The 20,494-nt window shown below is 43.0% G+C and overlaps 1 protein-coding gene across 1 annotated transcript in view; it reads right to left on the reverse strand.

Annotated features, from left to right (window-relative positions):
• SLC12A7 (solute carrier family 12 member 7) overlaps positions 1-20,494 on the reverse strand; it is a 315,751-nt gene that overhangs the window by 14,940 nt on the left and 280,317 nt on the right. Inside the window, exons 19-20 of the mRNA XM_077809176.1 lie at positions 9,685-9,854; positions 9,358-9,489 (exon numbers count right to left, since the gene is read on the reverse strand). Coding sequence (XP_077665302.1) covers positions 9,358-9,489; positions 9,685-9,854 — 302 coding nt within the window. The remainder of the gene's footprint in view (positions 1-9,357; positions 9,490-9,684; positions 9,855-20,494) is intronic.

A 20,494-nucleotide genomic window follows, 5' to 3' on the forward strand; every position in this document is an offset into this window, starting at 1 on the left:
TACAAATTAGTAAAATATTCTAACTGAGGTTGTTATGACTGGAAGAAGTAGTGGCATTAATCAAACTGAAAGTACATTAGAACCACAGAATACCAGAAATAGTTATTTCACACACAACAAAATACAAAGCATAAAACTGGCATTTTGGCAAATAAGAAGCACAAAGAAGTTCTCAGAAGGTAATATTTTGCAAATATATGTGTGGCAGTTCTAAAGAACTCATGAGGTAAATCACTACTCAAAATGAATCTCTGAAAGAAATGGTTTTAACATGGTTTTGAAAGGATCACCTGGATTTAGATTGAAATTAGTAAATGCCAGAAGACAGCAATTTCTTCTCCATTACTGTAAATACATTACCAAATCTGAACATTTCACAAAAAACACAAACCAACATGGACTACAAGATGACTCTGCCAGACCAGAGCTGTTTATCCATCTGTCTGTGGACATGTAAATCAAGTATTTGTCTCAGTCACAAACACTAGTCTTAGTTAAATGCAGATGAGATTTAACAGGAAGAGGACAGCAAGGGGAAAAAGCTTTGTCTTGGGGTGCACTTTGAAGGTTTGTTGTTCTGTAACTGGGGGACAGGGACAGCACCCTGTTATCCTGAACTCAAAGAAGTAATCAGGCAATGTGATTACATTCATGAAAATGAGATCCCAACTGGTCCTGGTTGGAAATGCTGCAAGAAAGCTTTAGGTCAGATAAGACCGCTTCTAGGCAGATGGGTAGCCTGTTAAAGTTAAGTTTAATCTATAAGAAGCATGTTATACGTCAGTATTATATGTAACCATTTCTGTTTCCACTTATTATCCTTACTCACTATCTCTTAAATCTTAATCTTTGATAATAAATTTACGATTGTTTCACTATACATATATCTCAGTGCTGTGATGTTATATGTTGCTGATCCTGAGAAGTACCAGTCAAGCTGTGTGTAGACTGTTCCTTCAGGAATATCTTACCTGGTAATTTCTGTGAGTATCCAGTGACAAGGGCTGGAAACTACAGGGGGATGCTTTCAGAGGGGCATGGAACCGGGGTGCACCTATTACTAACCTGCATGGCAAAGCAAGGGGTTAGCAGAGCCCTGAAGAGATTGTTTGGGTGACAGACTGGAGGTGTCAGTTAAGCACAAGTTATTCTCACTTTTGCTGAAGCAGAGGGGTAACAAGGGGACTCATCATCCTGGGCACCCCAAGCAAGTGTAACACATATCCTTCATGGCATCATGGGTCAAATGAATCACTCAGTCCTGGCTTCAATATCCACAACCTCGACTCCCTCACTGAAATGGCTCTTGAAGCTAGTGTTTTCATGGATCTCTTGAAGCCTCTCCTAGGCCTTGATTCAGAAAAGCATTTAAGCAAAGGGTAACTCTAAGAACATAAGTAATCTCACCGAAATCAATGGGATTACGAATGTGCTTAAAGTTATGCCTATACTTCACTGGAGTAGGATCCTAATTCTCTTTGCCTTTACAGTCCCCTCTCAAACTGGAAACTCAGAGGAGAGGTTACTTACCTTTCAGTAACTTGAATTCTTTGAGAAGTGTTGGCCCTATAGGTGCGCTACCATAGGATATGAGCATGCCCTTGCACTCTCAGCCAGAGATTTGAGTTATCAGTGTCTGCAGGTCTGCGCCTGCATGCTACACTACACAGGGATTAGACTAGATGACCTTTGCAGTCCCTTCTAACCCTATGATTCTATACAGCCTCATGCTTTGGAGTGAGGAAATATGGGGAGAAGTGGACCCGCCACCATTCCAGTTCCTTGTCAACTACAAAGCCAGAGGGGAAAGAGGGTGGGGAGCACCCCTGGAGAGAAAGTATCTTGAAGAAGTCAAGTTCCTGAAAGGTAAGTAACCTCTCCTTCTTCTTTGAGTATATGTTCCTATGGGTGCTCAACCACAGACTCCCAAGCAGTAACTCAACATGGAAGGGGGTGCTGAGGAGGCAGATCCAAGATGGTGCAGAGGACAGCATCAGCAAAAGTTGTGTCTATCTTGGCACAGAAAGAATATTGTAATGTTTTGAGAACATGTGAACTGAGGACCAAATTGCGACCCTGAAAATTTCAGAGATAAGGATGTCTTTGATGAGGGTAATAGAAATGGACTGAGTCTTAGTGGAGTATGCTGCCACTTTGAGGGGGAGTTGTACCACAGCAATCTTGTTTCAGGCTATGATGCCACCCACTTTGACAATCTTTGAGAAGAGATCAATTGTCCTTTCATTCATTCAGAAAAGGATATGAACAGTCTAGGGGAAATCTGGAAATGCCCTGTGAGCATCTGAAGTGTGAAGGCATGTCACTTCTGTGGAGGAGTGAAGCTTGGGGAAGAACATTGGCAGACAGTTATCTTGCCTGATATGGCATAAACCAAGGATGTGGTATAGTGTGATCTCAACATGATAGAAGGCAGTGTAAGATGGGTCAGCCATGAGAGCTCTGAGCCCTCCCACCCTTCTAGCCAAGGTGACAGCTACCAGGGAAAAGGTCTTACAGGAAAGATGGGGGAACAAATCTGCCTGCCATAGGTTCCAAAGGAGGTTTCCTTAAGGTACTGAGAACTAAATTAAGGTTTCAAGAAGATGTGGGGTCCCAATATGAGGGAACAGATTAGATAAACCCCTAAGCAATCTGGCAGTGGTAGCATGACCCGAAAATAAGAGGCCCTCAAAAGGCAAATTAAAGGCCATAATAGCTGCCAGGTATATCATGACAGAACTCATAGGTAGTCCTGTGTTTTTAATTCAAGCAGGTAATCAAGCATCCTGGAGACAGAAGCTTCAAGAGAGTCTATAGATTGACAGGAACACCAGGACAGGAGGCATTTCCACTTCTGCAGTTAAGCTTTTCACGTGGCAGGTGACTTTCTACTATTTAGTACTACGGACTGTACTTCAGATGAACAGTCCACCTCTAAGGTTGAGAACATCGAGGCCTTGAGGATCAGTGATACAAGGTTGGGGTGGCTCATGATGCCCAAGTTCTGTGTTAGGAGGTTCAATTTCAGGGTAAGACGGTGAGGTATCTCTACAAAAGGGTGAAGAGCTGAATAATACACTTGTCTTGTCCAAGAAGGCACTATTAAGGTGACCCTTACCTGCTTCTACCACAGTTTGATTAATGTCCTGAGGAGTAGCATTGTTGAAGAGAAGGCATAGAGGAGGGGGCAAGGATAGAGGAGTAGTACGGCATCTCCTAAAAAGTTGGGACATAGTGCCCCTTTGGAGCAAAAGATGTGGCATTTTGTATTGGTCTGGTTGGCAAAGAGATCCACTGTGGGGAGGCCCCAAACTCCACAAATGTGAAATATCAGGTTGTTGAGCAACCACTTGTGGTCCTGGTGGAAGTTTCTGCTTAGGGCATCTGCCACCGTATTCTGGATACCCAATAGGTAAACAGTGGAAATCTCTATATGGCAGGCAATGCACTAGTTCCGTAGCTTTAGAGATTCCGTATATAAGGACTGGGATCTTGCTTCCCCTCGTTGATTTACATAGTACATTGTTGTACTGTGGTCTATCATTACTCTGACATGGTGTCCCTAAATGTTAAGTCCTGACATGCAAAACAAATCGGCTGTAGCTCTAAAACTTTGATGTAAAACAATATTTCCTGTGGAGACCATCTTTCCTGTGCAGTAGATCTTTGCAAGTGGGCTCCCCACATCATCATGATGATTCATGTTCGTGGCAGGTATGAGAATGGTTCTCCCAGACAGATCTGCAAGGGGTCTTGCCACCACCTGAGGAAGTCCAGCACCCGTGAGGGTATGGAAACTTTCTCACTAAGACTGTGCTTGTTTGATGTGTAAATGGTTCTGAGCCAGGCCTGAAGGCATTGGAGATTTAGTTTTGCATGTGATGTGACAAATGTTGAGGCCAACATGGGAACTAGGAGTTGAAGTCAGGTCCTTACTATCGTCTGGAGACTCAGCTGGAGGGTAGTGACCAGACTGGATATATCAGAGAATCCGCCCTGTGGTAGTGAAGTCTATCCATTGAACAGGTGTTAATGTGGACTTTTCAGGTTGATACGAAGGCCCTGGAATTGGAACAGCATTAGAGCCTTGTTGGCTGTAGACTGGACCTCTAAAGCAGAGTGCCCCTTCAGAAGCCAGTTGTCCAGATGGGGAAGACTTTAATACCGTCTTGACACAGGTGAGTTGCCACTACTGAGAAGACTGTTGTAAAGACCCATGGGGCTGGGAGAGTCTGAAGGGAAACACAGGTATTAATAGCATTCTGAGCCAATGAAGAAGTGCAGAGAAAGTTGAAGGAAGGGTGCACAGCACTGTGAAAATATGTGTGTTGCTGGCTGAGGGCAATAAACCAACCTCTTGATTCAGGGCTGGGTTTATGGAAGTAAAAGTCACCATCCTGAAGTGCTGTGAAAGGATGTAAGTATTCAGGTTCCAGAGGTCTATGATCAGTCTCTAACCATGTTCTTTTGGGAACCAGAACTATTTGGAATAAAACCCTTTTCCCACAAATTCTGGGGGAACTGACTATCATCTCCAACTGCTGTAGGGATTGAACCTCCTGCTTTAAAAGATTCTCACGAGAGGGATGGGGATGGGAGAGAGGCATAGCATAGAAATGGATAGAATATCCCGTAGCCTCCACCTTTAAAATCCACCTGTCAGTGGTGATAAGCTCCCAAGAAGGTAAAATTGTGGCATGTGGTCCCTAAAGGGGAAGTGGAAGACTGGTTTGGTCAGCAAATCCACAGAAGGGGATTGTTTGTGGCCCTTGACCAAATTGTCAAAACAGTCATTTGGAAGGGGGCCTGGGTAAGGAGGTTGCCGTTTGAGGTGGTACTCTCTTTTGGAGTCTGGACCTCCTTGGAGGAGGTTCCATGGGTTTGAAATAGAACTGTTAAAACCATATTTTGCCATCAGGGCTTGATAATCTGCCACCTCAAAATGGAGAGTAGTGGAAGAATAACATCCTCCTTTATCAGAAGGTGTGGATCTTGAGCGAGCTCGGTGGTTTATCTCGTTAGCTGTATCCACTACCAAGGAGTTGGGAATGGGATAAGAGAAAAAATATTACAGTTCCTTGGCTGGTATGTAATATTTTTTGTCTGCCCATTTGCAGGTAGGTGCAAAAGTGGCAGGGGTCTACCATATATTACAGGCTAGTGAGAAGAGTGCCTGGTTAACAGGCAGTGCAATCTTGGCTTGAGGGGGTGGTATGAAGAAAGTCCATGACAAAGTGCTGGGATTCTTGTACTCTTCAGTGAAAGGTTGAAAAGATTCTCCAATTCTGCCCCAGAACAACCTAAAATCATCTGCATAGGAAGGTGGTGGTGGCATCACTGCGTCCCCCAGGAAGGAGGAGGATTTATTTGGAGTTGTGATGCTGGTGGTTGTCGTGGAGCCTGAGGAATGTCTAAACATGAAACATGAAGATGAGAACCCCATTGAGTTGGTGCCCACAGGCTGTCCAGGGATTTCAACAGGCCCACTGAGGAGGTGAGTAGGGGAAGAGACCCCAGAAAATTCATATTTGGAGGGCTCAGAGCACCTTCTGGAATCTTTTGTATGTTACCATTCCTGATGTCCGATTTGTGTCCATTTATTCTTTTAAATGGTAACATACAAAAGCCAGTAGGAGAACACTTCAGTCTTCCTGGACATTCTATAACAGATTTGAAAGTATTGACACTTGAACAAAAACACTTCAGAAACAGACTTCAAAGAGAAACAGCAGAACTAAAATTCATTTGCAAATTTAACTCCATTAATTTGGGCTTGAATAGCAACAGGGAGTGGCTGGCTCATTACAAAAGCAGCTTTGCCTCTCCTGGAATTGACACCTCCTCATCTATTATAGGGAGTAGACTACATCCACCCTGATTGAATTGGCCCTGTCAACACTGGTTCTCCACTTGTGAGGTAATTCCCTTCTCTTCAGGTGTCAGTATATAATTCCTGCATCTGTAATTTTCACTCCATACATCTGAAAAAGTGTTTTTTTACCCACGAAAGCTTATGCCCAAATAAATCTGTTAGTTTTTAAGGTGCCACCAGACTCCTTGTTTCTGTTTTTTGGCTCACTCTGGAACTTATGCTTGGGTTGGATTGGGAATGTGTGGAGATGGCAACCATGTCATGCCACATCCAGGGGAACCTCTCCCCCCTGGAATGAAGGAGCTGTTTTAATTGCATAGTCTCAGAGGGTGAGGCATCCTACTAGGTTTCAGAAGGTGCACAGAATGAATACTGTTTTGCTGAGAGGCACTGTACTAATGAGGCCTCTAAGACATTCCAATAATTTTTTATCCTTGAGTAACCAGAGAGTGACTCTTAAGTATCATCTCTTCAGCTTCATCCTCGCTGGAGACCTGCAACTCATGAACCAAGAAGGAAGATGGGTAAACTGCTGGTGTTGGAAGTCCTGCTGACACTTTGACCAATAGCAACGTAGAGAATTTTTGCAAAGTTTTGCTGTGGCTCTGTTTCTTCACATCCACCAAAGCAGCTTCAAAATTCCAACTAGAGAAGCAGTTTCAGGTGGTAAAGCACTTGGCTTAATCAGGGTTTGCTTACTTCAGAGGACAGGATTGTGCATTTTTGCTTCAAGGAATCTTCAAATTATTTTGTGGATAAAATAGCTTGGAACCACACATAGCAATTTCTGACTCTGCCTAGTAGGGAAAAATGGAGTCTTCTCTGCTTGACTTTCCACTGGCATTGCTCACTGAAGTGATGGAGAAGCTGACACCTCTAAATTAGGTACATGCCCCTATATGTTGGTGAAAATCAATGGGAAAATATTTTGGAGACACTTTTGGAGTGGATGGTAAATACCACCAGCGGGTGGGGCGGGGGCGAGACGAAGAGGGAGGGTAAAATGACAGCTTATTTAAAAAAAATATTGTTAGAGACCCTTGATCAAGAAAACATGGATATTGAGTGGGAATTTAAAACTAAGAGCTAGGAGAATCTTTTGTTGGCAGTGAATCTTTTTGTCAATGTTTTTGTCTGATTTTATTTTATTTGTGATAGGTTGGCATAGGTAGCCAAATACATTTTGCTTGTGTTAAGAAAATTCTTACAACCATTTCATTGAAAAGCTCTAGCTCTTCTATGCTTTGGAGCAAGGGCTTGAAATTTGGCATAGATGTCACCCTGTCATCAGGGATGTGCCTTTTTCCATTCCTGTAAAAATCTCCCCAAATTTGGCCAAGTTATAAACCTTTGAAAAATCTCATCTTCTTAGAATTTGGCAGCTAGATTACCAGAAAATCCCTTCTGAATTAGGCATGCTCCATCCCTCACAGCTCCTATGTTCTTATTGGACTGCACATGCACCATTGCCACAGAGGGACTGAACATGCTCCATCCCAGAGATTCAGAGGCTGAGAAGGACTTCCTGCAATTCCTGCTCCTGCTCTCCACTGAGCACTGTAACTGATAGCAGGAAGACAATCTCTCTTATGCCCTCAAGGCTCCTTTGCTGGGCCCAGGTAGTGTGGAGGAGGAAGCTGCCTGACTGAATGCAGAAGGGACAAGAGGGAGAGGGAGGTGGAGGTAGTAGATTGGGACTGAGAAGGAAGTGGAGAAGAGGGAGAGTGGCTTAGAAGGAGACAGGGACAAGGAGCCTAGGGTGGGAAGGTGTAAGGGAATTAGGACATCGAACCTAGTGAGGAGACTGAGAGTAGGGGTGGAAAGACTGAGATTGGATGTGGAGACTGTAAGCCAGAGTTGGGGGGCAGAATGGGACTGGCTGGGAAAGGAGACATTTAGAACTTATTTTTGGATTCCTTGCTCATCACAAGCTCTCACATAGCAGCATCCACAACTTTCTACCATCTCCTGTTGGCTAGAACAGTCTGTCACATCATGGTGGATGATGACTTGGCCTTAGATATACCCATCTCTGTCACCTTCTGCCTGGCCTAAAGAAATTCAATATGTCTGGGCATGAAGCCATCACCCTTAAGAAACTCTAATACAGAGCACTACAGCATGTCTCCTTCCTGACTATGACAGTGCAAATGTAATTCAGCCCCGTGTGCGTAGTGATCACAGACTATTGTTCTTTGTTTGTTCTCCTGCCTCATTTGTTGCAGAAATTGGAAGGTGTGTAGTCAATGAGGCAGGGGATTACAGGAAGAGAAATAATGGTCTTATGGCTAAGGCAACTGAATGCTGCCCTGGAGAACTGGTTTCAAATCTTCATCTCTGCCAGTGAATTCCTATACTAGGCAAGTTATGTTGACCAAACTTTTCCCAGGTGTCACTAATTGTGTGTTCCTCTTTTTTTTTAGCCCAACATGAGGTATCTGGGGCCTGATTTGCAGAAGCTCTGAACATTCACACCTACAGCTGAAGTCAATTGGAGCTGTGCTTTGAACATATAAAGTGCTGTACAATACTAAAATCACTTAAAAATGAGGCCATAATCATCTCAGATTGGGGACCCAAAATTAGTGGACACTTTTGACAATGTTTGCCTTAATTTCTTTGTGCCTGAGTTTATAAATAGGAATAATAGCCCCAGTCTCATGGGGTATTATGAAAATTAATTAATGTTGCTGAAGCACTTCAATACTTATTCTAATCAGTGCCAAAGAAAAGACTATGAGGAAATTCATAATTCTGTATTCATAGTAGGGTTTGAATAGTGTACAGTGAACAAAACGGGGGTCACACATTAAACTCTATGGATAAAACAAAATTTTGAATAGCTGCTCATTCAATGAATATTTTCCATCTTGTGTACTGAATGAGGCGGGGTCTTATGGAAAAAATAGTTTGTGATCATGTAATTAAAACCTGTATCATAAAGCATACGTACAAGGGGGTCAAACTGAGATTGCAGGCAACATGAATTCTCTCTTTCCTTAGTTTTGAGTATTTTTAATATAGTTTTCTGTGTGTAATTTATATTTATAAAACAACAACAGGGAATTTTTTCTCTCCACTCTTTTAAAGTCACTAGGAAATGAAATACAAAAATGTATGGTAATGCAATATTAAGGTTGCCCAGTTAAAATCACAGTCAGAAAACACACGTGTTAAGGTACAATATGGAACCTTAACTCAACCATATTGCATATGTGCAGTATTTGACCTATGTGTGACCTATTACTGCTTATATTGTAAAAAATACACCATAAAATATATAGGATGCATTATGTGGTTGAGTTAACATTGCTGTAGGAACATTAAATTTTGCTTTTCCTGCCATTTTAGACCAAATACTACAATCCCTTACTTAGTTTACCCTCCAAATGTCATTAGGCAAAAGAAATTCCAGGAGTCTGAGGAAGAACTTCCAAGTTTAGTTCAAGGTTTTCAGGTAACAGATAAAATATATAGGAGCTTACCATTTCAACAACCTCCACCTCAGCATTAAGTCGAAGATGATACAAAAATATCTGAAGGTCCTTTTTCATTTGAATGCTGTTGTCATCCATTTGGGCAACAGTGAAGATACGCATTTTGCATTTTCTCCACACCTATGTAAGGGAAAAGGCATTTTATATGACAAACGTAGAAATAATTTTTCCCCTTCTGTTCACAGTCCTTTAAACAGCTAAGTAAAAAAGTATATAAGAATTTATTTAGTAATTTTATGTAATGCTTAGTGAAAGAAAAGTCATTCCTACTCATTTTCTAAGACAAGATTTCCCTTTTTGAGTCATATACTGTACCTTGTGCTGTCGAAGCAGGAAAGGAAGCAACATCAGCATGCCACCATCATGAACAATCCACCACACATCTACATTCCCTTCAGAAAAGCGCTCTTGATTTGTTGGAAACAAATCAATGTTTTTAGCGACCAGTAGAGCTTGTTGTGCTGCTGTTGTTTCTCGGACTGTATCTGAAATCAGAAAATTTGAATGAAAATTCGGAGTTGCTGAAGAAGACTATTAGATGGCCAAAAATCCACAATGCCACTATTGTGAAAGAGGATAATTCTGGTTAAAAGCCTATCCTGCTTAAGAGAGGAAGCAAAGACAGCAATCTCACACATCCACATCCACACAAGGTGGATAAAAATTAACCATTTTTTCAAAATTGATTGTTTAATTTAAATAAGATTTCTTTATTTGAAAAATAAACCTATTTGAAATCTGAAAATATGCCAACCTATATTAATACCATAACTTAAAATAATGTAAATTAAATTTAAAAATAACATTGACATGGTATATTTGTGCTGCTGAAGTTTTAAAGAAAGTCAGACCACAGAACTGGTGGAAGTCACTGGCTAAGCACCTGGAAACAGAGTTTGGTGAAGTGTTAATTTGGCTTTGACAGCAGTATCCTCTTCCACAGGTGCAGAGATAATACCGGTACTATCTTTCTTTTCAGTTTTTCAACTAGATCAGTTCAAAGTTGAGAAAATAACTGGAGGTTGAAAAAGCAGGAAAATTTGTTTCCTTCTTCTAATCTATGAATATAAACTAGGAGCAAGAGGATGAGATCAACTAGTTCAAAAATATGGAAGGGCATGATGACCAGAAACAATTAGTTCAGTTCATAGAATCATATAATCATAGAATATCAGGGTTGGAAGGGACCCCTGAAGGTCATCTAGTCCAACCCCCTGCTCGAAGCAGGACCAATTCCCAGTTAAATCATCCCAGCCAGGGCTTTGTCAAGCCTGACCTTAAAAACCTCTAAGGAAGGAGATTCTACCACCTCCCTAGGTAACGCATTCCAGTGTTTCACCACCCTCTTAGTGAAAAAGTTTTTCCTAATATCCAATCTAAACCTCCCCCACTGCAACTTGAGACCATTACTCCTCGTTCTGTCATCTGCTACCATTGAGAACAGTCTAGAGCCATCCTCTTTGGAACCCCCTTTCAGGTAGTTGAAAGCAGCTATCAATCCCCCCTCATTCTTCTCTTCTGCAGGCTAAATAATCCCAGCTCCCTCAGCCTCTCCTCATAAGTCATGTGTTCTAGACCCCTAATCATTTTTGTTGCCCTTCGCTGGACTCTCTCCAATTTATCCACATCCTACTTGTAGTGTGGGGCCCAAAACTGGACACAGTACTCCAGATGAGGCCTCACCAATGTCGAATAGAGGGGAACGATCACGTCCCTCGATCTGCTCGCTATGTCCCTACTTATACATCCCAAAATGCCATTGGCCTTCTTGGCAACAAGGGCACACTGCTGACTCATATCCAGCTTCTCGTCCACTGTCACCCCTAGGTCCTTTTCCGCAGAACTGCTGCCTAGCCATTCGGTCCCTAGTCTGTAGCGGTGCATTGGATTCTTCCGTCCTAAGTGCAGGACCCTGCACTTATCCTTATTGAACCTCATCAGATTTCTTTTGGCCCAATCCTCCAATTTGTCTAGGTCCCTCTGTATCCTATCCCTCCCCTCCAGCGTATCTACCACTCCTCCCAGTTTAGTATCACTTAGTATCTTAACTTAGTATCTTTAGTTAGTTCACTAACTAAAGATAATACTTTGTTTAATAAACCAGTTAGTTTTCAATGCAAAGCAAGTTCTGATAAACTTGCTTTTTCTTCTTTTGTATTCAACACACTTAAGATAGTTTAGTTAACTAATAAAAAAATATGGAAATCACGTTTTTGTTCATTTTAAATTGAATTCCAATTTCCATCCAAAAGCAGAGTGACAGAAATTATGAGTAAAAATTTAATCAGCATCTAGTATACAAGAAATGTGTCATTCACCATTTTCTAACATAATAAAAAGATTTAAAGCATAAAAATTTGAATAAATATATGTTAAGCTATATAAGGTATCGACCCTGCATTGCATAACAGAAACCGAAGATTTCCTGGACAGACGTCAGGATACGCTTCTACGGACACAACGTTCTGAAGATTCAGAGCAGGCTGCACTGCGGGGACAGGAGGACGGTGAAGAAATTTGGCAGCATGTGACCTCCAGAAGAAGAAAGGGGAGCGTCCATGTACCAGCAATGCAGATACAGGTAAGCAACCGTTTTCATGTTCTCTCCACAGGTACTAATGCGGAGAGTGGACCAGATGATACATCTGAGGGAAGGGAACAGAAGGAGACTCCGCCGATTGGAAAGCATGAGATGCCCTGTCCTAGGGTTGGGGGTTCCACAACCACCGCTCCCAAGAGGAGGAGGCAGGTGGTGGTGGTCGGGGACTCTCTCCTGAGGGGGACTGAGTCATCTATCTGCCATCTCGACCGGGAAAACCAAGAAGTCTGCTGCTTGCCAGGAGCTAGGATTCACGATGTGATGGAGAGATTGCCGAGACTCATCAAGCCCTCGGATCTCTACCCCTTCCTGCTTCTCCACGTGGGTTGCAATGATATTGCCAAGAATGACCTTGAGCGGATCACTGCAGACTACATGGCTCTGGGAAGAAGGATAAAGGAGTTTGAGGCGCAAGTGGTCTTCTCATCCATCCTCCCCGTGGAAGGAAAAGGCCTGGGTAGAGACTGTCGAATCATGGAAGTCAACGAATGGCTACGCAGGTAGTGTCGGAGAGAAGGCTTTGGATTCTTTGACCATGGGATGGTGTTCCAAGAAGGAGAAGTGCTAGGCAGAGACGGGCTCCATCTAACGGAGAGAGGGAAGAGCATCTTCGCAAGCACGCTGGTTAACCTAGTGAGGAGGGCTTTAAACTAGGTTCACCGGGGGAAGGAACCCAAAGCCCTGAGGTAAGTGGGGAAGTGCGATACCGGGAGGAAACACGAGCAGGAGCGTGTGAGAGGGGAGGGCTCTTGCCTCATACTGAGAAAGGGGGGACGATCAAAGACTTATCTCAAGTGCCTATACACAAATGCAAGAAGCTTGGGAAACAAGCAGGGAGAACGGGAAGTCCTGGCACAGTCAAGGAATTATGATGTGATTGGAATAACAGAGACTTGGTGGGATAACTCACATGACTGGAGTACTGTTATGGATGGATATAAACTGTTCAGGAAGGACAGGCAGGGCAGAATAGGTGGGGCAGTTGCATTGTATGTAAGGGAGCAGTATGACTGCTCAGAGCTCAAGTATGAAACTGCAGAAAAACCTGAGAGTCTCTGGATTAAGTTGAGCAGTGTGAGCAACAAGGGTGATTTCGTAGTGGGAGTCTGCTATAGACCACCGACCAGAGGGATGAGGTGGACGAGGCTTTCTTCCAGCAACTCATGGAAGTTACTAGATCACAGGCCCTGGTTCTCATGGGAGACTTCAATCACCCTGATATCTGCTGGGAGAGCAATACAGCAGTGCACAGACAATCCAGGAAGTTTTTGGAAAATGTAGGGGACAATTTCCTGGTGCAAGTACTGGAGGAACCAAATAGGGGCAGAGCTCTTCTTGACCTGCTGCTCACAAACCGGGAAGAATTAGTAAGGGAAGCTAAAGTGGATGGGAACCTGGGAGGCAATGACCATGAGATGGTCGAGTTCAGGATTCTGACACAGGGAAGAAAGAAGAGCAGCAGAATACGGACCTGGACTTCAGAAAAGCGGACTTTGACTCCCTCAGGGAACTGATAGGCAGGATCCCTTGGGAGAATAACATGAGGAGGAAAGGAGTCCAGGAGAGCTGGCTATATTTTAAAGAATCCTTACTGAGCTTACAGGGACAAACCATCCCAATGTGTAGAAAGAATAGTAAATATGGCAGGCGACCAGCTTGGCTTAACAGTGAAATCCTTGCGGATCTTAAACACAAAAAAGAAGCTTACAAGAAGTGGAAGATTGGATGAATGACCAGGGAAGAATATGCTCGGGCATGCAGGAAAGCCAAATCACACCTGGAGTTGCAGCTAGCAAGAGAAGTTAAGAGTAACAAGAAGGGTTTCTTCAGGTATGTTAGCAACAAGGAGAAAGACAAGGGATCTAATAACTTCCATGAGTTACTGAATGAGGGAGGCAACCTAGTGACAGAGGATGTGGAAAAAGCTAATGTACTCAGTGCTTTTTTTGCCTCTGTCTTCACAAACAAGGTCAGCTCCCTGACTACTGCACTGGGCAGCACAGCATGGGGAGGAGGTGAACAGCCCTCTGTGGAGAAAGAAGTGGTTCAGGACTATTTAGAAAAGCTGGACGAGCACAAGTCCGTGGGGCCGGATGCGCTGCATCCGAGAGTGCTAAAGGAGTTGGCGGATGTGATTGCAGAGCCATTGGCCATTATCTTTGAAAACTCATGGCGATCGGGGGAACTCCCGGATGACTGGAAAAAGGCTAATGTAGTGCCCATCTTTAAAAAAGGGAGGAAGGCGGATCCTGGGAACTACAGGACAGTCAGCCTTACCTCAGTCCCTGGAAAAATCATGGAGCAGGTCCTCAAGGAATCAATTCTGAAGCACTTAGAGGAGAGGAAAGTGATCAGGAACAGTCAGCATGGATTCACCAAGAGCAAGTCATGCCTGACTAATCTAATTGCCTTCTATGAAGAGATAACTGGCTCTGTGGATGAGAAGAAAGCGGTGAACGTATTGTTCCTTCACTCTAGCAAAGCTTTTGAGACCGTCTCTCACAGAATTCTTGCCAGCAAGTTAAAGAAGTATGGGCTGGATGAATGGACTACAAGGTGGATAGAAAGTTGGTTAGATTGTCGGGCTCCAGGGGTAATGATCAATGGCTCCATGTCTAGTTGGCAGCCAGGATCAAGTGGAGCGCCTCAAGGGTCGGTCCTGGAGCCGGTTTTGTTCAATATCTTCATAAATGATCTGGAGGATGGTGTGGATTGCACCCTCAGCAAGTTTGCAGATGACACGAAACTGGGAGGAGAGGTAGATACGCTGGAGGGTAGGGATAGGATATAGAGGGATCTAGACAAATTAGAGGATTGGGCCAAAAGAAATCTGATGAGGTTCAGCAAGGACAAGTGCAGAGTCCTGCACTTAGGACGGAAGAATCTCATGCACTGCTACAGACTAGGGACCGAATGGCTAGGCAGCAGCTGTGCAGAAAAGGACCTAGGGGTTACAGTGGACGAGAAGCTGGATATGAGTCAACAGTGTGCCCTTGTTGCCAAGAAGGTCAATGGCATTTTGGGATGTATAGGTAGGGCATTGCCAGCAGATTGAGGGAATGTGATCGTTCCCCTCTATTCGACATTGGTGAGGCCTCATCTGGAGTACTGTCTCTAGTTTTGGGCCCCATACTACAAGAAGGATGTGGAAAAATTGGAAAGCGTCCAGCGGAGGGCAATAAAAATGATTAGGGTACTGAAACACATGACTTATGAGGACAGGCTGAGGGAACTGGGATTGTTTAGTCTGTGGAAGAGAAGAATGAGGGGGGATTTGATAGCTGCTTTCAACTACCTGAAAGGGGGTTCCAAAGAGGATGGATCTAGACTGTTCTAAGTGGTAGCAGATGACAGAACAAGGAGTAATGGTCTCAAGATGCAGTGCGGGAGGTTTAGGTTGGATATTAGGAAAAACTTTTTCACTAGGAGGGTGGTGAAACAATGGAATGCGTTACCTAGGGAGGTGGTGGAATCTCCTTCCTTAGAAGTTTTTAAGGTCAGGGTTGACAAAGCCCTGGCTGGGATGGTTTAGTTGGGGATTGGTCCTGCTTTGAGCAGCGGTTTGGACTAGATGACCTCCTGAGGTCCCTTCCAACCCTGGTATTCTATGATTCTATGATAACTGCTTAAATAATATATATATATATATATATTATGTGTATATCTATCAGCCACACTACACTACATCTACACTATAAATTTTGTTGATGCAAGTTATATCGGCATTCAGCTGTCAAAATTTGTACATCACTCGTGCATAATTCGCTCCTTGTGTTGGCATTGTGTGTACTCACCAGGAGTTCTTGTGTCAATGCACAATGCAGTTCATCACAGCTAGGTATCAGTGTACCATGTGCCACCATCTGACATGGTGCCTTTTAGGAAATGTTTGCAATGTGTTCTGGGACAGAAATGACTTGCCCAAAGATCTCTGGGAGCTAGGAGTTAAGTTTCCAGCATGCAACTTATTCCATGCTATCCATATCCCAGAATTTTTGTGCTTTTAAAAAATTTTCCCACCAACACACTCAGCACTTTTTGGTGTCCATTATCTTTGACAGACACATTGAGTCCCACAGAGGTCTGCACTATTCTCTCAAACACTGGAAATACAGGACACACAATTCTCCTGTATTTACAGACCCACAAGAAGTACTGCAAAAACAGTTTGCTCAGGGACACAGCAAACAACAATTCAAGATTGTTGATGGAGTTCATGGAGCCGCTGCTGACAGTGGAGTGCCACTTCTGGGCCTGAGAAATTAACACTGACTGGTGGGTTTGCACCATAATTCAAGTGTGGGATGACAAACTGCAGATGTGAAAGATCACATCTTTGGATCTATGTGCTGAGCCCACCATAGCCCTGTAGAACAGGGATACCAAAATTAAAGTTCCATTGACAGTGGAGAAGCGAGTGGTGCTTGCACTCTGGAAGTGTGCAACACTGGATTACTACTGGTCAGTTGGAAAACATTTTGGAGTTGGAAAATCTACAGTGGTGGTTGTCATGTGGGCTATTAATTATCTCCTATTACACAGAACTGTGACTCTTAACAATGTGCAGGACACAGTGGATAAATTAGCAGCAAATGGGGTTCCCAAATTCTGGTAGGGTGATAGATGGTACACATATCCTACGTTGGCACAGAGTACATCAAAAGAAAGCTCTATTTTTCTATGGATATGCAAGCTTTGGTGGATCACCAGAGATACTTCACCAATATTACTGTGGACTGGTCAGGGAAGATGTGCTTGCATCTTTAAAAACACAGGACTGGTCAGAAAGCTGCAAGCAGGGACATTCTTTCCCAACCGGCAGACTACCACTGACAATATGGCAATGACAATAGTGATTCAGGGGGGCCCAGTCTATCCCTTGTTTCCCTGGCTCATGAAGCTGTGTGTGGCTACCTCAACCAGCACCAAGAAATGATTCAGCTACTACCTCAGCAGGTTCAGAATGACAGTCGAATGTGATTTTAATAGACTGAAGGTGTTTACTCAATACAATGGATCTCAGTGACAAAAATATCCCAATGGATAGCTGCCTGTTGTGTCCTACATAATATCTATGAGGCAAAAGGGAGAAAAGCTGCTGCCAGGGTGGAGAGCAGAGGTGGAGCAGCTGTCTGCTGACTTTGAACAGTGAATCAAACAGTGAGGCTGTTACAAGTGCTTAACAAGGAACTGTGCAACTGAAGAAAGTTTTGAAAGAGCACTTTAACAGTCAGCCATTGTTCTGTGTTGCAGTGGTTTCTGGGCCAGGAGTTTTGCGTTCTGTTAGGAATTATGATTGAGGTACATTTATAAATTTGACTAGATGTTTTATTGAAACTATGGATTATGTTACGTTTGCTGTACCATTATAAATATTGGACTGTGTGTTTTCTTGAACTAGGAGTTCTGTGGTGCTTTACAAGTGCTGGGTGCTTTGAGTATTCGTATGCATTCTGCAATATGGGTTGTAAACTAATAAAGATAATTCAATTTTCCATAAACAGAAATTTCTTGAGTGGCAAAAAGAGTGCAGTTTAACAATGCGCAAAAAACAAGAGGCAATGCATTACAAACCTTTAACATAAATTAACAGACTCGGATTTTGAAATTGGAAAGGCAACAAACATTTCTGTCTGCTTCAGTGCACAAGTATAGTCCGTTGTGACTACTCATACACTAACCATAGTTCTCACAGGTCAGGGTGTGTGAAGTTGTGGTTTTCTTTGCTGTTCCCTGGCATGGAGTGGTAGGGGTAAGGATGCAGCATGTGATACCAAGTGGTATGTTGGGAATGTAAGGAGATGCTACCATGGAGTTCTCAAAGAACTGAAAAGGGTGGAGACTTTAGGATTTTGGGACCTGTAGGTCAACCAGGGTCTGCAGCATCTGGATACGCTGCTGCCTCAGAAGACTCATTATGTTCAAATGCATATCACTGCATGTCCTTATGGGGTTCCCAGGCCTTTCTCCTGTCTCCTCTTCCCTTCTACAGGCCATCTGCCATGTTGACTCTCCAGGCCCTTTGTTTACAGTCCTATGCAGCACTGGCTTGCAGGATCTCACAGAACACATCCTCCTAGTCCTCTTCTCTTTCCTTCTCATCAAGGTCAGGTGTTCTGGGGATCTGGAGAGGGTACACCTCCAGGCCGCCACGCCAGAAGTTGCTGATAAAAACAGAGATGTGTCATTGGATTTATAGTCACAACAGAAAGGGAGAGACACGTTTCAAAATTCCCTTCCCTTACCCCCATAAAAAAGTGTAATAAGACATAACTATTGACACTTCAGCCTTGGGAACCCTCTGCAGAGCACTGCTCTCCAGCCCCAACCATAGGGATTGGGAGTGGGGAAAGAGAAAGAATTTTAATTGCATGAAACAATAAAATGTTGGTCCACCTTCCATGGGTATGAGTATAGGGCAATGGCATTGAATATTGGCACTATTTTCCAAAGCTGGTGGTGATTTTAGCTGATATCTCACTCCTGAGGCCTGGGCCTCACCCCCTGGGCCTGCATGCCACTAGCCTGTGTACTGTAATGGTGCCAGCTGAACTCATTGCAGACTGATGTGGGAAAGTGTCCTATCTCAGAGGAAGAAATAAGGTAGCCATCCCTAGAAGCCTTTGGGACTGGATTGCAGAGTATCTCCATGAAAATTTCAGAGATCTCTCAGGAAGATACAATGGGCATCTCTGTGTATATAAACAAACTGCTCCGCATGGTACCCTCTTCTCCCCACACCCATCTAACCCAAAAAGGGAATGAAAAGCACATACCAACTCTACTTCTATTTTTTGTACTGCTACCTTTTCTCGTACTAGTAAAAGAATGAAACAGCAATGTGTGTGTCTTGCGGATGGGCCAGGTGCCATCTTTATATTTAAGCACTGTAAGGAAAAATACATGCACACACTTACCTGAGGTCACTGCCTCTTCACTGGGTGTACCCGTGCTCAGCTGGTGGGACTGGCTAAACTGTGGAGGTGTCTCAAACATTTCTGTCTTCCCTCTGCTCTTCCTCACTGTTCATGGTGTGGGTGTCGGTCTTGCGTCCTCTGAGGTATCCATGGTAGTGGGGTCCTGGTGGGGTCTCCACCAGGTATGGCATACAGCTCTCTGTGAAGGCAGCAGATCTAGTATCCTACTCCTAGTATCATGGCTAGTTGGCAGTTGAACACGAGGGAGAGCCACTAGGTATACTCAGTAAAGTGAGCAATCAGGAAAAGGCATTCCAAAAATCCATGGCAGTGGCTTCTGGTTTCTGTGACCCCTGGGCAATGGAGTTCACAATTATGACCAGAATGGTCAGCGTTGCAGGAAATGGAGCATTGCAGGAGAACTGCTAACTTTACGTCACTAACTGCTAACTGCTAACTTTTAGGTCACTAACTGCTAACTGCTAACTTTAGGTCACTGTCAAGTCACGGAGTGCCTACACTTGAACAGCATTAACCTCAGTAGGTCAACCATGGCTCAACACTGTTCAGGGGAGGTGGTTTTATCACCATAATGGGGCACTTATGTCAGGCAAAGACAAATTTCATTGTAGACACATGCACAAATGGGTTAATGCAAAGTGACTCATGTCTACCTAACTTTATAGTGTAGACCAAGCCATAGTGTATCCTCCTACAAAAATAAGTACCTAATTTATGTAAAGGCTTATATTTAATTGCAAATCAAAATGTTTTAATGGTTATCAACGAATTAGAATCAACCGGTCTTTAGGAAAATAACTGAAAAGTACAAATGCAAAACTAAGGAGTGAAATCAACATTTTGTGCTTGCTGAATTAAATCATGGTTAAAATCAGTGTTTTAAATCATTTTGACTTATATCAGTCCACCCTCATATATGAGAGATTAGGTGGGTGAAGTTATTACCTTTTTTATTGGACCAACTTCTCTTGATGAAAGAGAAAAGCTTTTAAGCAACAGCAGATCTGAAGAAAAGCTGTATATTGTTCAAAAGCTTTTCTCTTTCACCAACAGAAGTTGGTCCAATAAAAGATACAACCTACTACCTTGCCTCTTATATTCTTGGACCAACACAGCTACAAACACTTTCATATGTAACAAATTAAAAAAAGGGAAAGTAGACAGTAATCAATATAAAATTAGATATTGATAAGATAAGTAAACTAATAAGGGATGCTAAAGATATCAGGGAAAAATCCATGGATAGCTGGGTCAAGGATAACGTGAATTATGTCAGAAACCAAAAAATATCATATCACGAGAGGGAAATGGTAAAAATGTTAATAATGATGTAAAAAAGGCAGAAGTGTTCAATAAATATATGTTCTGTATTTGGAAAGAAGCAGGATGATGTATTCATATCACAGGAAGATGATGAACTAGTAATTTAGGAAAACATAAAACAGCATCTACTAAGGATACACATTTTTTAATCAGGAAATCCAGGCAGCTTGCATCCAAGAATCTTAAAAGAGTTGGTTGAGGAGACCTCTGTTCTGCTACTATTAATTTTTATTTAATGAATTGGTATTGGAATACCAAGGAAATT

This window comes from Eretmochelys imbricata, chromosome 2 (assembly GCF_965152235.1).
Source record: "Eretmochelys imbricata isolate rEreImb1 chromosome 2, rEreImb1.hap1, whole genome shotgun sequence".
Taxonomy (NCBI): Eukaryota; Metazoa; Chordata; order Testudines; family Cheloniidae; genus Eretmochelys; species Eretmochelys imbricata.